At 43.4% G+C, this 12,984-nt stretch overlaps 1 protein-coding gene across 3 annotated transcripts in view; it reads right to left on the bottom strand.

The window, feature by feature from the left end:
* The window catches only part of osbpl5 (oxysterol binding protein-like 5), a 42,283-nt gene that overhangs the window by 17,217 nt on the left and 12,082 nt on the right, over positions 1–12,984 (bottom strand). For all 3 annotated transcript variants that reach the window (XM_076088817.1, XM_076088816.1, XM_076088818.1), the window contains 2 exons: positions 1,053–1,208; positions 731–804 (listed from right to left, as the gene is read on the bottom strand). In XM_076088817.1, the coding sequence (XP_075944932.1) occupies positions 731–804; positions 1,053–1,188 (210 nt within the window). In that variant the 5' untranslated portion in view covers positions 1,189–1,208. The remainder of the gene's footprint in view (positions 1–730; positions 805–1,052; positions 1,209–12,984) is intronic.

The following is a 12,984-nucleotide window of genomic DNA, read 5'->3' as shown; positions in this document are numbered from 1 at the left end:
ATGTGAGCATAAGGCTGCACTCAGTCTCCTTTTGTCCCATTAGGGCTTTCAGGATTGAAGAAAGGGCAAAGGGCCAGAGATGCAGCTGCGCCAGTGAATTATTCCACGTATAAATAGGCGATATTGCGAGGCGAGGCAAAGCGACAAGAGGAGAGAACACAAGACGAGATGAGATTACCCGGTTGCTGTTGGAAACATTTATTGATCTCTACTGATTAGTATCACTAAAGAATGGAAACAGATTGTTAGGACTACTACAACACAGGCAGCACCAGGACAATAAAGGTCTGGGTTAAATACATGGCTTGTGGTGCTGAAGACACAGTTCCCACCATGGCCCTGACATGTAAAATCCCACATATTTTTGTAGGGCTGAGTATTGGCATAAAAGCAATCTTATGCATTCAGAACAGTGGGATCAACATTTGTATTTGTTATAGTCCCTGTAACATCAGAGGACTACTGCGTCGCTATTTTGTTTATAGGATGTACATTGGTGCAGCGTCAGGACTTAAATGCACTGAATGTTTGAAACAATGTGGGAATAACAATCTTGTATATTTCAAAAAACAAAGGTAGTTTTATCTACTTAAAAATTCTCGTACATGTTTCAGGTTGATACTACTACAAGCAATCAGAGGAAAATAAATCATCACGGAATACAAAAGGAAAGGGGCGCACCTAGTGAGTCAGTCAGAGTGAGCTGCCCAATCAGGATGTGTGTTCTTACCTGGCTGCCTGGGGATTGGGCAGGACTAAGTTCATTACTCAGCATGGAGGGGCCGTTCCCGTCTGTGTCACTGCCTGGTGGGAACCAACAACACACAGTCACATACAAATGAACTCCGTGAATAAACCCGCTGACAGACGTTTAAAGCATGGCAGCCCCGGACGCAGATCATAAGCAGAAGTTTAGGTTTATTGATTTGTGTGGAATAAGTACAGCACAGGGCCAGATCCTGTCACAGGCACTGGAATCCACTGGCACTGAAATATCATAATTTGTTATATTCACATTTCATTCGACAGCTGTGACCCTCTTGGTCTTTTACCTGGGCTGAGGCTGTAGAAGTCGTTGTCTCCTCCATAAGACAAGTTCCGGGTGAGGGTGCGAGGGTCAATTGTAGGGGGGGAGGTGGCGTTGGGGCAGAGAGAAAACCTCCGATGGAACAAATTCTCCTCCTTCATCCTGACAACCTGCTCGTCCTCTGCAGGGAGAGAAGTGCAGGGGGGAGAAAGGACGGCGGGGAAGATTTGGAAAGGAAGGAGGAAGGTTTTGTTTGATTAGATTTTTGCATGCTTGTTCATCCAACATTAAGACTTTAAAACAGTAGAAGTGATTTATCCCGTCTTTGTAGCTCTTCTTCCTTTGAACATAATCTTACTTGTTGTCCCTCTCTGCATCACTAACTACGCTCATAAACTCCATCCTCGTCTCTTCTGTTTGTGTATATCTATCGGTCTGTTTGGACCCCCACACTTTCTCTCCTCCCTAACACTAACAAAGACTTACTGTACCAGGACACGTCAAGCCTGTCCACATAATAGCGCTGTGCGTGGCAGTGACAAGCAGATCAGACAGCACATTGTCAGTGTATATGACGGATAGCGTCTCCAACCAAGTCCAGTCGCTCTGTTCACAGAGAATCACTGTCCAATCTGACCCCCACCACCATTGTCAGTCCTCCTCCATCCTCCCTGTCGGCCTGCAACAACAGGCTCCACTCCAGAAAATTGCTTCGCCCCCGAAAATGCTGCTTCTTCAGTCATTCCCTTGATATCCTCAAGGATCCCGTCTACTAATGAGATGCACATCTCAGCACACAAAAGGGGACAAATGCAGCGACTGCATATGTGGGCAGGATCAAGTTGTGGCTCTGCGGCTTCATGTTCATTTACAGCAGTGAGGGGATTAGTCATACATTCAGCCCACCATGCCCAAGAACATCAATAAAACATACAGGCATGTAGTATGCATACTGTATATAAGAGAGTGCACAAACAAAGACTGAACTGTAGACACTGACTCCCAGCCTACGGAGCAGTCTGGCCTACAAGCCCTCAATTACAACACCCAAGAACGCCGCGTTACATACAATTCATTCATAGAACATTTTCACAGACTGATTCATCATTTAACTCTCCCACATCATTCAACTGTGATTACACTGGTGCATGTGATTACACTGGTGCGTGAGGAGAGTGCTTGAGTACACTTTCTCAAAGTGTAAACTACTAGTAAGTGATGGAAGTAAAACCTGTGGGTTGACAAAGGATTAAAGGGTGGAGGACTCTTTGCAGTTAACAAACGGTACCCTCCCTCTACAAGCACATATTAAAAATACACAAGAACACTCGCATCCATACTCGTCACACCACACTCCCTGCTTCCCTTCGTTTTCCACTCTGCCTCTGACTCATTCTCTCAGCCTCCTGACTCCCTTCTTATTTCTGATCTTGCAATCTCTTCTGTGCATTTCTTCCTCCTGCCCTCTGCTCCTTTGTCCTTTCAAAGAGGCAGCTATGAACAACCAAGACATGAAAGGGTAAAGGCACCTTTATTCTTTATGAAAAGGAGCCTTATTTGTCCTTGTGGAACAGGTCTATAAATAGTATTCCATTGCTGCAGTGCATGCGTGCATGTGTAGTACAGTGCTGAACCCTCAGTGCAGTGCAGGCTGCATGGAAAAGAGCATGAAGCTTTAGCATTACACAATAGTAAACACAATGGGCTGCCAAACTGTATCAAGGGAGACACACATGGGGAATTAATACCACTTACAGTGCAGGCCTTAGAGCGGCTCAAGATGTGGGCAGACATGGAGACAGACGGGACAAACCAATCACAGCTGGTTCTCACAGCTGCAGGGCGGAGATTTGCAGGGAGAAGGACTGTGTGTGTGTGAGCATATTACACAGTCTAGACCGAGCATGGGTGTGGAGTCCATGCATGCTTGATGTGTTTGTAGTCAGTCACTTGAGCATATAAGGAGTCCATCCCAATAGTGTATGCGTAGCGTTAGTTGAATGACATCAGCGTAGAAAATGAGTGTGTGGACGGGCGTACGTGGCTGGAAGTGTGTGCTTGGCTTGTTGCTGCAGGATTACACATGCACACGATGTAGCGCCAAAGGAGAGAGAAAAAGCTCCTCTCCAGTCCCAGCAGCAGTGGTGGAGCAGGATGCATTGAGTGTGCATCATTCACAAGCAGGAAATACAGACAAGAAGTTGGAAATCAAAGATTAATTGAGTGGCGCTTTACCTTGTGTGACTTGGCTAGGAGAAGACTGAAATAGAGGAACCTCTGTTATAATATAAGGTTTTTCAGGTCACAATAGTTTATCGATTGACAAAGGGGAAAACATAAGAGGAACCAGTCCAATGTGAGCCCAAGGAGGAATTCAAGCACCATTGTGCTAGCTATAGGCAGTCATTCCGCCCTCTGCTTGACCTTCTAATAATACTGAAACATTACATGCAATCATGCTAAACCTCAACTCTCAACAATTCCTGTACACTAGGCCTAACGTTTGCCAAGCTAGGCTAACATTTACTCCTTCTACCACTGCCAGGCTACACATGTGCTGAGCTAATATTTACCCAGTGACAGGAACTTGTGGAAAAGATAAGAGTAAGGTAGCAGCACCAGGCCAGTCAATAACACACATTCCCGTGTCACACATTAACCTTGAACTATGAGAAAGGCAGATACAACAACAACTAAAGTAATCTGACCCACAGTTACCTTGTCTGGGTGAAAGCACTTGTCTTGCTGTCACATGCTCGTTTTTTTTTAGTAATCATTACACCAACTGGGAGGAGTGAGGGAAAACAGGTGTTGACATGTTGAGATGTTCCAACCTGTATATTGCCAGCATGCTTGACTAATCTAATCTAACTAGCATTCATCTCTCAGGGGACATACAAGGCTGAGCTGAAGGTGTAGTGGCTGATAGTAACCTTGGATAGTTTGTATTATTATATTATATTATAATATCATAACCAAGCTAAATTCAACCGAAGACATTGTACGAGAATCTGGCTAAGAGACAGGTTACTCAATTGACGGAGTACTCCACACATACACAGCACACTACAGCAGCGGGGAACATGGCATCATGCTGGGGTTTGGTTGTAGCACCAAAGGTTGTAGGCCGTTACTATAAAAATAGTGGTGACTTTACGATGCAAACTTTGTACATGAAATAGTGAAAAGATCTCAATGCAGCACTACGGGAGCTACTGTGGGTTAAAAGTTACTGTTTGTAGCTGCAATCAATTCACATTTTTTCCTGAAACAGAAGACCACTTCAACAGTGGTAAAACCCACTGACACCAAGCCGAGTGACCAGGCTGTCCCACTCCCGTGTTGTACAACGTTGTTGCTCATCATCTGGAAGACGTCGACCTAGTAAGTTTTATTTTCCAGTTAAACTCACCCTGAAAAGGCAGCTTCTTTTGGTTTACACAATGTCCAGTAATCCTAAATTATACACCGACACCCAATGTGTCAACGCTAAAGCTATTTAAGGCAGGAAATAGCATATGGAGTTCAAGTTCCCTGATTTAGCACTAATGTTGGCCCTTCACCCTGTCCCTTCTGTCATTCCCCCTAATGCATGATTCACACTCTTGCGGCTGTCTGCCTATGCATTCTGTGTGGGTTGGTTTAGGCCCTACATAGCATACATAGCACTGCGGTGGGTTGCAAGTAGGATGCCGTTTGTTTTCTTTGATTACGGTCTACAGGTTTCAAATCCTTTTTCAGGCTGTTTGATTTGATATGTGTGCTTCAATAGTTCCATATAAGTTTGGCCCAACACAATTCCAATGCTGTAAAGAAATATATGGAAGAGATGGATGGTGAGAAGGAGCTCCTGTGCCTAGAAGTAATAAAGGTGATTGTTGTTGTAACAGGATGTGAGGTACTTGTGCAGAAAACTCATCTCCTGGCCCTGATGTGAAGTCAAAGTTCTGCGGGGTCCGCGGTGCCTGGAGCTTAGTCATATTGTTTAGGAGGTACACAGCGCATCTCTGCAGCTGTCTGCTGGTTCCACAAACGATCTCCGTGGCTGTTCGGAAGCTCTGCGTGAGCTATTCCGCAGAAAGATGCTGATAAAAGGTCTGACCTGGATTTCAGTCGTGACCTTATGCCAGCAGGTGACAACAATGTTGTCGATATATATAAATGGTCTGGGTTACACATCTTCAGCTAACACACCGCCATTTGTAATGTCACTGGCGAGCGCTATATGGGATGACATTATGCCTCTTCACTGTTGGGGGGGGGTGATGGAATACATGGAAAGGCGTTATGTAATTAGCATACAAAAAAGGTAATTGTATTCCTTTACAGTTAAAGAAAAGAAAGACGTTGTCAGATTACTGATATATTTAGTAAATGGGGATCATTAGTAGGACTACAATTTTACATCACAACATCACATCACAACCCAACCATGTGCATATTAATAATTTAACAAGTTCCGCCCTGACTGATAGATTTTGATTTGCAACCATACTGTTGGCTGGGTGAACATTTTCACATCATGACTTTGGGTTGAGAAAGAAAATGTGAAGGCATCCGATTAAACCGGCACTGACAGCCCAAGTACACGCATGTCACATCAACATTTATTCTCTGACATAGTGCACAAATGGGAACAAATATATGGAACAAAAATTAAAAGACATACATTCTTAACACCTACCCCAAAATCTCATCCTGGCTTATGACAAGAGCCTTAAATGGATTTAAAAAAGTATAACATTCTTGATCGAAGAACTAAACCCTCTATCAGAATCTCAGTGTCAGTGACAGCCAAACACAAATGTTGCCTTGACAACTCCTTTGTGTGTGTGTGTGTGTGTGTGTGTGAGAGAGAGAGTGTTAGAGCCTTGCAATTCTGACAGCCAGCATCAAGCCAGCTGTTGCTAATATGATGGCACAGATTAAGTTCAGACACTCCCTCCATCACTCCATCTGTCCTCATTTCAGCACCCCCAGCCTTGTTAACCCCCAATCTCCAGTGACTGCAGGACTAATGGATGGCCATATGACCCAGATATACACCAATAGGCTTTCGCCAAGTACAGTATGTGCATCGACCGTGAACACTGCAACATACTGTAGCAGAGGGAGAGAGGGAGATGCGCACACAAGCAAGATATATACGCAAGTGTTCTTCCATTTGCTCATGTGCACTGCATTTCAACCATTGCCTCTTCTGCTGATGCTGCAGGATCGCTCACAGATATCGTTTCTATCGTCACAACATCCGACCGTTCAACCCCCTTTACTATTCACGCAAAAGAAGCATCAGGTCATTTCTCATCTCCTGACTCATCCTGTAAAACAAACTATTGCTAAGAAACACAATGAAAAAAATGAGAAGCAGAAGATGATAATTATGCTCTTTCAACACAGTTATTATCTTTAACACAAATGATACGTAAAATTAAAATGATGGGTGATAAAACAAATACTATGTGCACTATAAAACTAACTGAAACAAGCACATAATAGGTAATTTGACCCCGTGTTTCCCATGATGTGCATGGCATAATACAGAATTCATGTCAAGACATTGATCCTCCCAGTAACACAGTGTTCATTTACTGGTTGACAACATTCTTTAAAACACCTGAGTCAGTACCGATAATTCCAAACATCTGAAAATCTAAATCAAATCAAATGAAAAATGAAAAGCTGTAACTACAACGTCTAAGAGGACACGAAGAAGGCAGAACTAGGTCAACTGTTTGAGTTTAAAAAGGAGGCTAATTTTATGGCACTCTGTGGGAGGATGTGTGGTTTAGTCGTTCTATTCTGAGTCTTGGGGGTGTGCAGGTATATTTTAAGGATCCCGCATGGAAAAAATGCCTTCCAGCCAGACTTCCCATTTGATCTTACTTAAAATAGGAAACTCCCCTTGTTGTGTGGGGACTGCAGTGGTCCATTACCATGGTAAGCCTTCACTACACATACACCGCTTAACCACAGTCTCCACCCTGTCCTACCCAGCAGGCCCCTCCCTGCTGCTGCAGTAATGTCAATAATTGCACATCATGAAGCTATTCTATGAGCATCTATTAACTTTCTCTGAAGGTCTCGCTCCTCTGATGGAGTAGTTCAGCTTGTATGTAGTCCAGGCAAGTTGTCGGAGGTTATCCGAGTTCTTGCCCAGCTGTGACCCGAGTGTTAGGGAGAAGGAGAGAGGCTGAGGATGTGTCACTTAGGAAGAGTGCCTCCACTGTTCTCTGTGTTTTGGGTTAGACTGGCAGGAGACACAACCTCCCTACGTACACACAGCCGGTCTCTGAGAACAGAGTCTTCTGTCAGGGAGAAGGGAAAGATCACAGTAAATATAGCCTTGAAACGAGACCCAGGATTCCCTACAAAGGGGGGGTGGGGACATGGCTCAGATTGTGGTTCAGGCAGGGGAGCAAGGATTAACCAAGAGATATGGCTACATCAAAACACAAGCAACGGTCCAAAACAAATTCAGTGTATCAAAGGATCTCTTCAAGTACATCTCTCCCTCTGTGCTCCTCTGCCTCTAGTGTCCTTTCCCCAAGCACATACTTACTTTGAGCCCCCACTTTACCGTGCACACAGCCGGAAATCTAAAATAAATTTAAAAGAAAGAACTGCAGTGTGTGAAATTTCCATTGCAAACATATGATACAGCAGAGGTACCACTAACCTCACTACTAATTTTAGACTGTAGTTTTCAACAGAAGCATTTTTGTACCATGAATCTCTCAACACATATCTAGTCATCGAGATAAGACAAACACCTCTCACTGACAGACCACTTTCAAAGTTTAGATTCCTCACCACGTTTCCCTTGCTTGATGAATGTGAGACCTCTACAACTCATCTATGGTTCCAAACACTGGAACCACATTTGATCCGGTACAGACCACGCCAGCTGGTTGTCTGTACGCTTGGATACAGGCCAGCGGTGGCCGTGTGAGAACTCCTCTTAGGCAGGCCTAGCCAGGCTGAGCTGATGAATACAGCGGTGCCAAAAATGGTGCCAAGCATGGCAACTCTGTTTACATACAAATGCATCGACATTCACACGTATGCACGCACACAGGAGCACCAGAGGACCTCAGTGACGTACTTTGAGACGCTGCCGCCATGACATTGATTTGCATGTGTATGTGACAATTACTATGACCTTAATATACAAAAATATGATACTAGTACTGCACTGTGATGGGATGTGTGTATGCGTGTGCTATTTTGGATATGTGCCATGCAACTTTCGTCACTTCCAAATTCAACATTAATACTGCTTGGATGTCTGCCCTTTGCACAGGATATTTTTAAGTGGTGTGGCCAGAGGGTCAGCGACAACGGAGAGGGCAGGAGTACAGGGGGTCAGGGGAGGGTCAAAGAAAAGGGTTGCACTACCCAAAGGGCTCTTTCTTCTAGTTTTTCTTACCGATAAGACATAAATTGTGACCCCAGTGACTTTGAGATATTTAGACAGGTCCTTAATTGTAACCCAATTATCTTCCAGCTTTTATAGACCTTCTACCTTCCATCCTCTTGTTTTAGTGAGGTAGCACAGATCAGAAGTGGGTTGTGGAGACGGAGTACCGGAGATGGAGTATTGAAAATGAAGCAGCATGCTTAACTAAACAAAGTGGGCTGGGAACAACAAAGCTGATGATGTGACTCTCCTGCCTGGCTGGGAAAATCTGATTGGGAGAGGTCCAATGTATTTTCTAACAAAGTGCCCTTAGGCAAGGCACTTACTACCAAACCGCATCAAGGAAGAGGCAGGGGTCAACATTTACTTTGTATTCATAAGGCCACCCTCAGTTTCCATTAGAGGTTGACCAACAGAGGATTGTTTAAGGCCGACATAATAAAAGTGCAGAGAAGAAAAAAATCAGATACCCCTCCCCCGAACCCCCCCCCCAATTTGTTGATCAAATGACTGGTGGCAACTGTGCAGCCATCGGCTATCATCAGAGCCCAGTTGTAACCATAGTTTGTAAAATATCCTATCCGCACCAATTAATCGGCCACACCGATCAATCTGTTTCCATTGTGTAGCTGTTTGAGGGCAAAGCATGAGAAAACCTTTCATCGTTATATAAAAATGAAAGTAGAATATATGAGTTTGACAGCATCGAGAGATTTCATATCTAGCTTCCCTCCAGCTCTAAATGCCACTCCCATATTTCCACTCCCAAAGCTGATAAAGCAAATGCCCGAAAAAGCAAAGCATCAACCAATTTGATGCATCATGTGGCACCGTGAATTATATATGAGGGTATGCAAATTCAATTGTTTCTCGTGCTCTACTTCAAGTCGCTGCAGCGGTTATAAGGCCGTGTTACATCATGATGAGACCTTTTTATAGAGCTGAAAACTCTGTGTCAGAAAAGGAAATCATAAGATGTGGCGGTTGCATAGAAAGAGAAATAGATACAGAACAAAAAGGAGCAGAAAATAGAGTCTGAACCAGCCCAGGCTACAAGCTGGGCAAAGTGTGGTACTCAGGGGAGTGACTGTCTCTCTTTCTGCTCGAGAGACAGGAGGTGTGAGGGGCCAGGAGGAAGATGTCTGCCAGCAGAGACCCGGAGGCGGCCTGTCCTGATTGGACAGAAGGAAGGCCTTTAAGCAAGGGATAATGGATGACAAGGTGTCGGATAAATTACTTTAATTAATGATGCTGAATCAAAGAGCAGCTCAGCGGGAGGCCGAGGGTAGGAGCACATTACAGACTCCTCAGACTGTAATATACCATTTAATATCACCAGCTGCCAAAGCTGAATAAATTATGGCTCATACTTAAATAAAATTTGATTACTCAAAGCTTGTCATGAGTTCTGCAATAACATCTCTTGATTGCACAAACCTGCTGCTTCTACCTTTCCGTCAACTCAGCTGGCTGTTGGCTAGAATACTGACTGCATATTTTAAAAACTGAAAACAAATTACTTTGGCTATAAAAATAAAACTGCTTTGCCAGGTAAACTGTGGAGCCAAAATCAGAAGTATTACACTTGAGAAAAATAGGTCAGCCTATACTGCAGCTATAGAACTTTATGAACGAGCAAACTAGAGAAAAAAGCAGAGGATGTAGGAAAAATAAGCATAAGGATATTGTTCCTGGTAAGTTTTGAAACAAGTCAGGGTCTGAGCTATCACAAACAGCTGAGACCTAGCAGGCAGCAAGCGGCTGGGACGGCACCCGCTATTCAGTTATTCGTTGGCTGGGTAGGCATTCGGTTTTCAATTTTGGTAATCGAATATTTGGTTTTGTTTGTTTTTTTACTCTTGGGATTGCGAACATGCATAAAACACAACAAACCGATTCCTTAGAAAAGAATCCCTTTAATTAAACCGAATGACACCTGTTGCAGCGCTACGCCGTAGAAATGTCTGGCTGAGTCCTTCCAGAACTTCCCAAGCCACAGCCCTCGTTGCCGTTGCTGATGTCGCACAGTCATACATGGGAAGCTCAGGGTTTAGGAGTGGAGAGACTGAGTGTGCAGAGGTGTATGCGCACTGACCACATGAGGCGTAAAAACAGCACTCATGGTCTCATCATGAAACATTTTGTCATACAAACATACAAACCGAAGGGTTGAAGCACTCCTCCGGTCATGGCGGTCCCGTGTGCACCGCAGGTTGGGTCCCCAGTTTGTAGGTGAAGTCTACTAAACCTACAGTTCAAATAAATTGCTTTGTATACATTTAAATGTAATCTAAATTGCAATGCATTGCAATCCAGCTCAGATACTGGAGTCATATTAATATCAGCAGATATCAAAATGCAGGTAACGGATAGGAACTGAAATAAAAGTGAATTGGTGCATCTCTATTAAACATCATCTTGATCACAATGTCCATGTTTGTTTATCATCTTCCGACAAAAGAGCACAATGCTTTTCAGAGGCCTCTAGCAGTACACCTATGTTAATGCATGCAGCGTACGAGCAGACATTTTAAATCAAGCTCGACTTGTAACTGCATTACCTGCAACCATCTTCAGAAAACAGAGATCTTCACTAGGTGACATCCTTGAGCTGCTACCCGCCTCTGGCCTCCTCTAACTATTGTTCCCAGTGAGAAGCGGTGACAGAGGGAACAAGATATCTTCATACCACTTCTCACCAAACTTCAAGCCTCTCTCATCTGGGATAACAGAAACTCTTACCAAAGAAAATAAAGACTTGGCTGACTCTGTGTATTAGACTGCTGCGTGCTCTCACACCTAAGATAAATGAATGAATACTACCACAGCAAGACTTGGGTCAATCTGCTACGAGTGCAAGTTCTGCCCTTTGTCCAAGCAGTCACTTGATAGTCGTGTCACAAGCCAGCCCATGAGCTAAATTAACCCCAGAACCCGCCAGCGGGATAGAAAAGTATGTTTTCTTTAAACAATCAGCAGAACGACACCGTTTATCATAGACAGACGCTGTAAAAACGTTCATAGTCACATCACGTGTGACAAACGCTTCCGTCAGAGAACTCAACCGAAACTAAGCTTGAAATTGTAATATTTCATCAAAAATATTGTATTCTACACGTCTTTTACAATTTTGCACCAAATAAACCGTTTACATTTTAAAAGTGTTGGACGTATAGATTTGAATTGTTTGCCAATTTTATGTAAAAGAAATTATCAAAGAAATTCAACTTGCTTTTTTTTTTCAATGCTTGACCGACTTTGGGAGTCTGTTAGCCCCTTGAAGTAGATTATAATTCATGTATGAAAGCTTTTAAAACGGTTCCTTTTCATAGAGCCTGTATGGTACCACCTGCATGCCAAATGTTGGTGTTCCTGAATAGCCCAACATATCCTGAAAATAACATTGTATAGCATGTCTCGCTCAGGTATGTGACTGAGCTAAAGCAGTTAACGGTTCAAACGGGTTAGAGAAAAAGGTCTATCAAGTTATCTACATAGTTTTGTCTTTCTAAATAAAAAAAACAGGTCTTTTTAAATCCATGCCTCTAAAACACACGCTCACCCCCTCATTCCTGAGGATAGAAAGCTAGATATAGGACTACAATATGGTTTATTTTTAATATCTTTATGAAATTGCACAAGTGATGCCATGGAGGCTCTGACTGTGTCTGTGCGATGCTGTGTCCATTCTCACACTTTCTTGTTTACCACCTGTCCTCTTTCTGTCTCTGCATCAATCCCACACTGACAGACACTTGTATAGAAGCTGAGAGCAATTAGCAGGCTTTTCACTGACAGAGACATGGGCTTATCCTAGCCTGAGTGGTTATCATGTTCACAGCTCATTGGAGTAGAGAGAAAGTGGGATGGATCCTGACAAATGGTAATAGTTCTCCCAACGATGCCACTTTGCTTTACATTTCAGGATTAAAGCAATACTCGCTTATTCTTTGAAAGATAAGCCTTAAAATCACAGGGCTGACACATGAAGACACGCAAACATTCACGCTCACTTCTGCAGCTGCCAGTTAACCTAAACTGCATGTCTTTGGAAAACCTAGACAAGCTCAAGGAGAACATGCAAACTCCACACAGAAAGGCCCACTTACCAGTTGCCTTTTTAAGGTTCAGTACAACCAAATGACATTATTCGCCAAGGTTTGAGAACTCCACCGCATAGACTTCAACTGCCGCCCTGATAAGGTGGTGATCTACATTTTTACTTTTGCCATCATGATGCTGTTTCAGAAAGAACAGGAAGTCCAGATTGGTTTCCGTGTGTAACTAATACACAGGAAGAGCCTCGGATCCAACACAAAGATGAATAAAGCCACTCTCAAACCAACAGGAAGACAATAAATAAACGTAAATCTTGCTCTGGCTCCCTTTGTGTTGATCTCATTAAATTACACTTTGCTTGGCTGATCAAAAGAGACTGCTGGGTACTCTAATCCTTCTGTGAACTGAGTTCTACAGTACACAATGACATTGTTATTTACCATTAATAGCACTCTATTTATTCTGTTCTGCCTGACAA

This window comes from Anarhichas minor, unplaced genomic scaffold, assembly GCF_050575085.1.
Source record: "Anarhichas minor isolate MPS153535 unplaced genomic scaffold, ASM5057508v1 ptg000011l, whole genome shotgun sequence".
Taxonomy (NCBI): Eukaryota; Metazoa; Chordata; class Actinopteri; order Perciformes; family Anarhichadidae; genus Anarhichas; species Anarhichas minor.
This window is presented reverse-complemented; position numbering and strand designations above follow the sequence as displayed.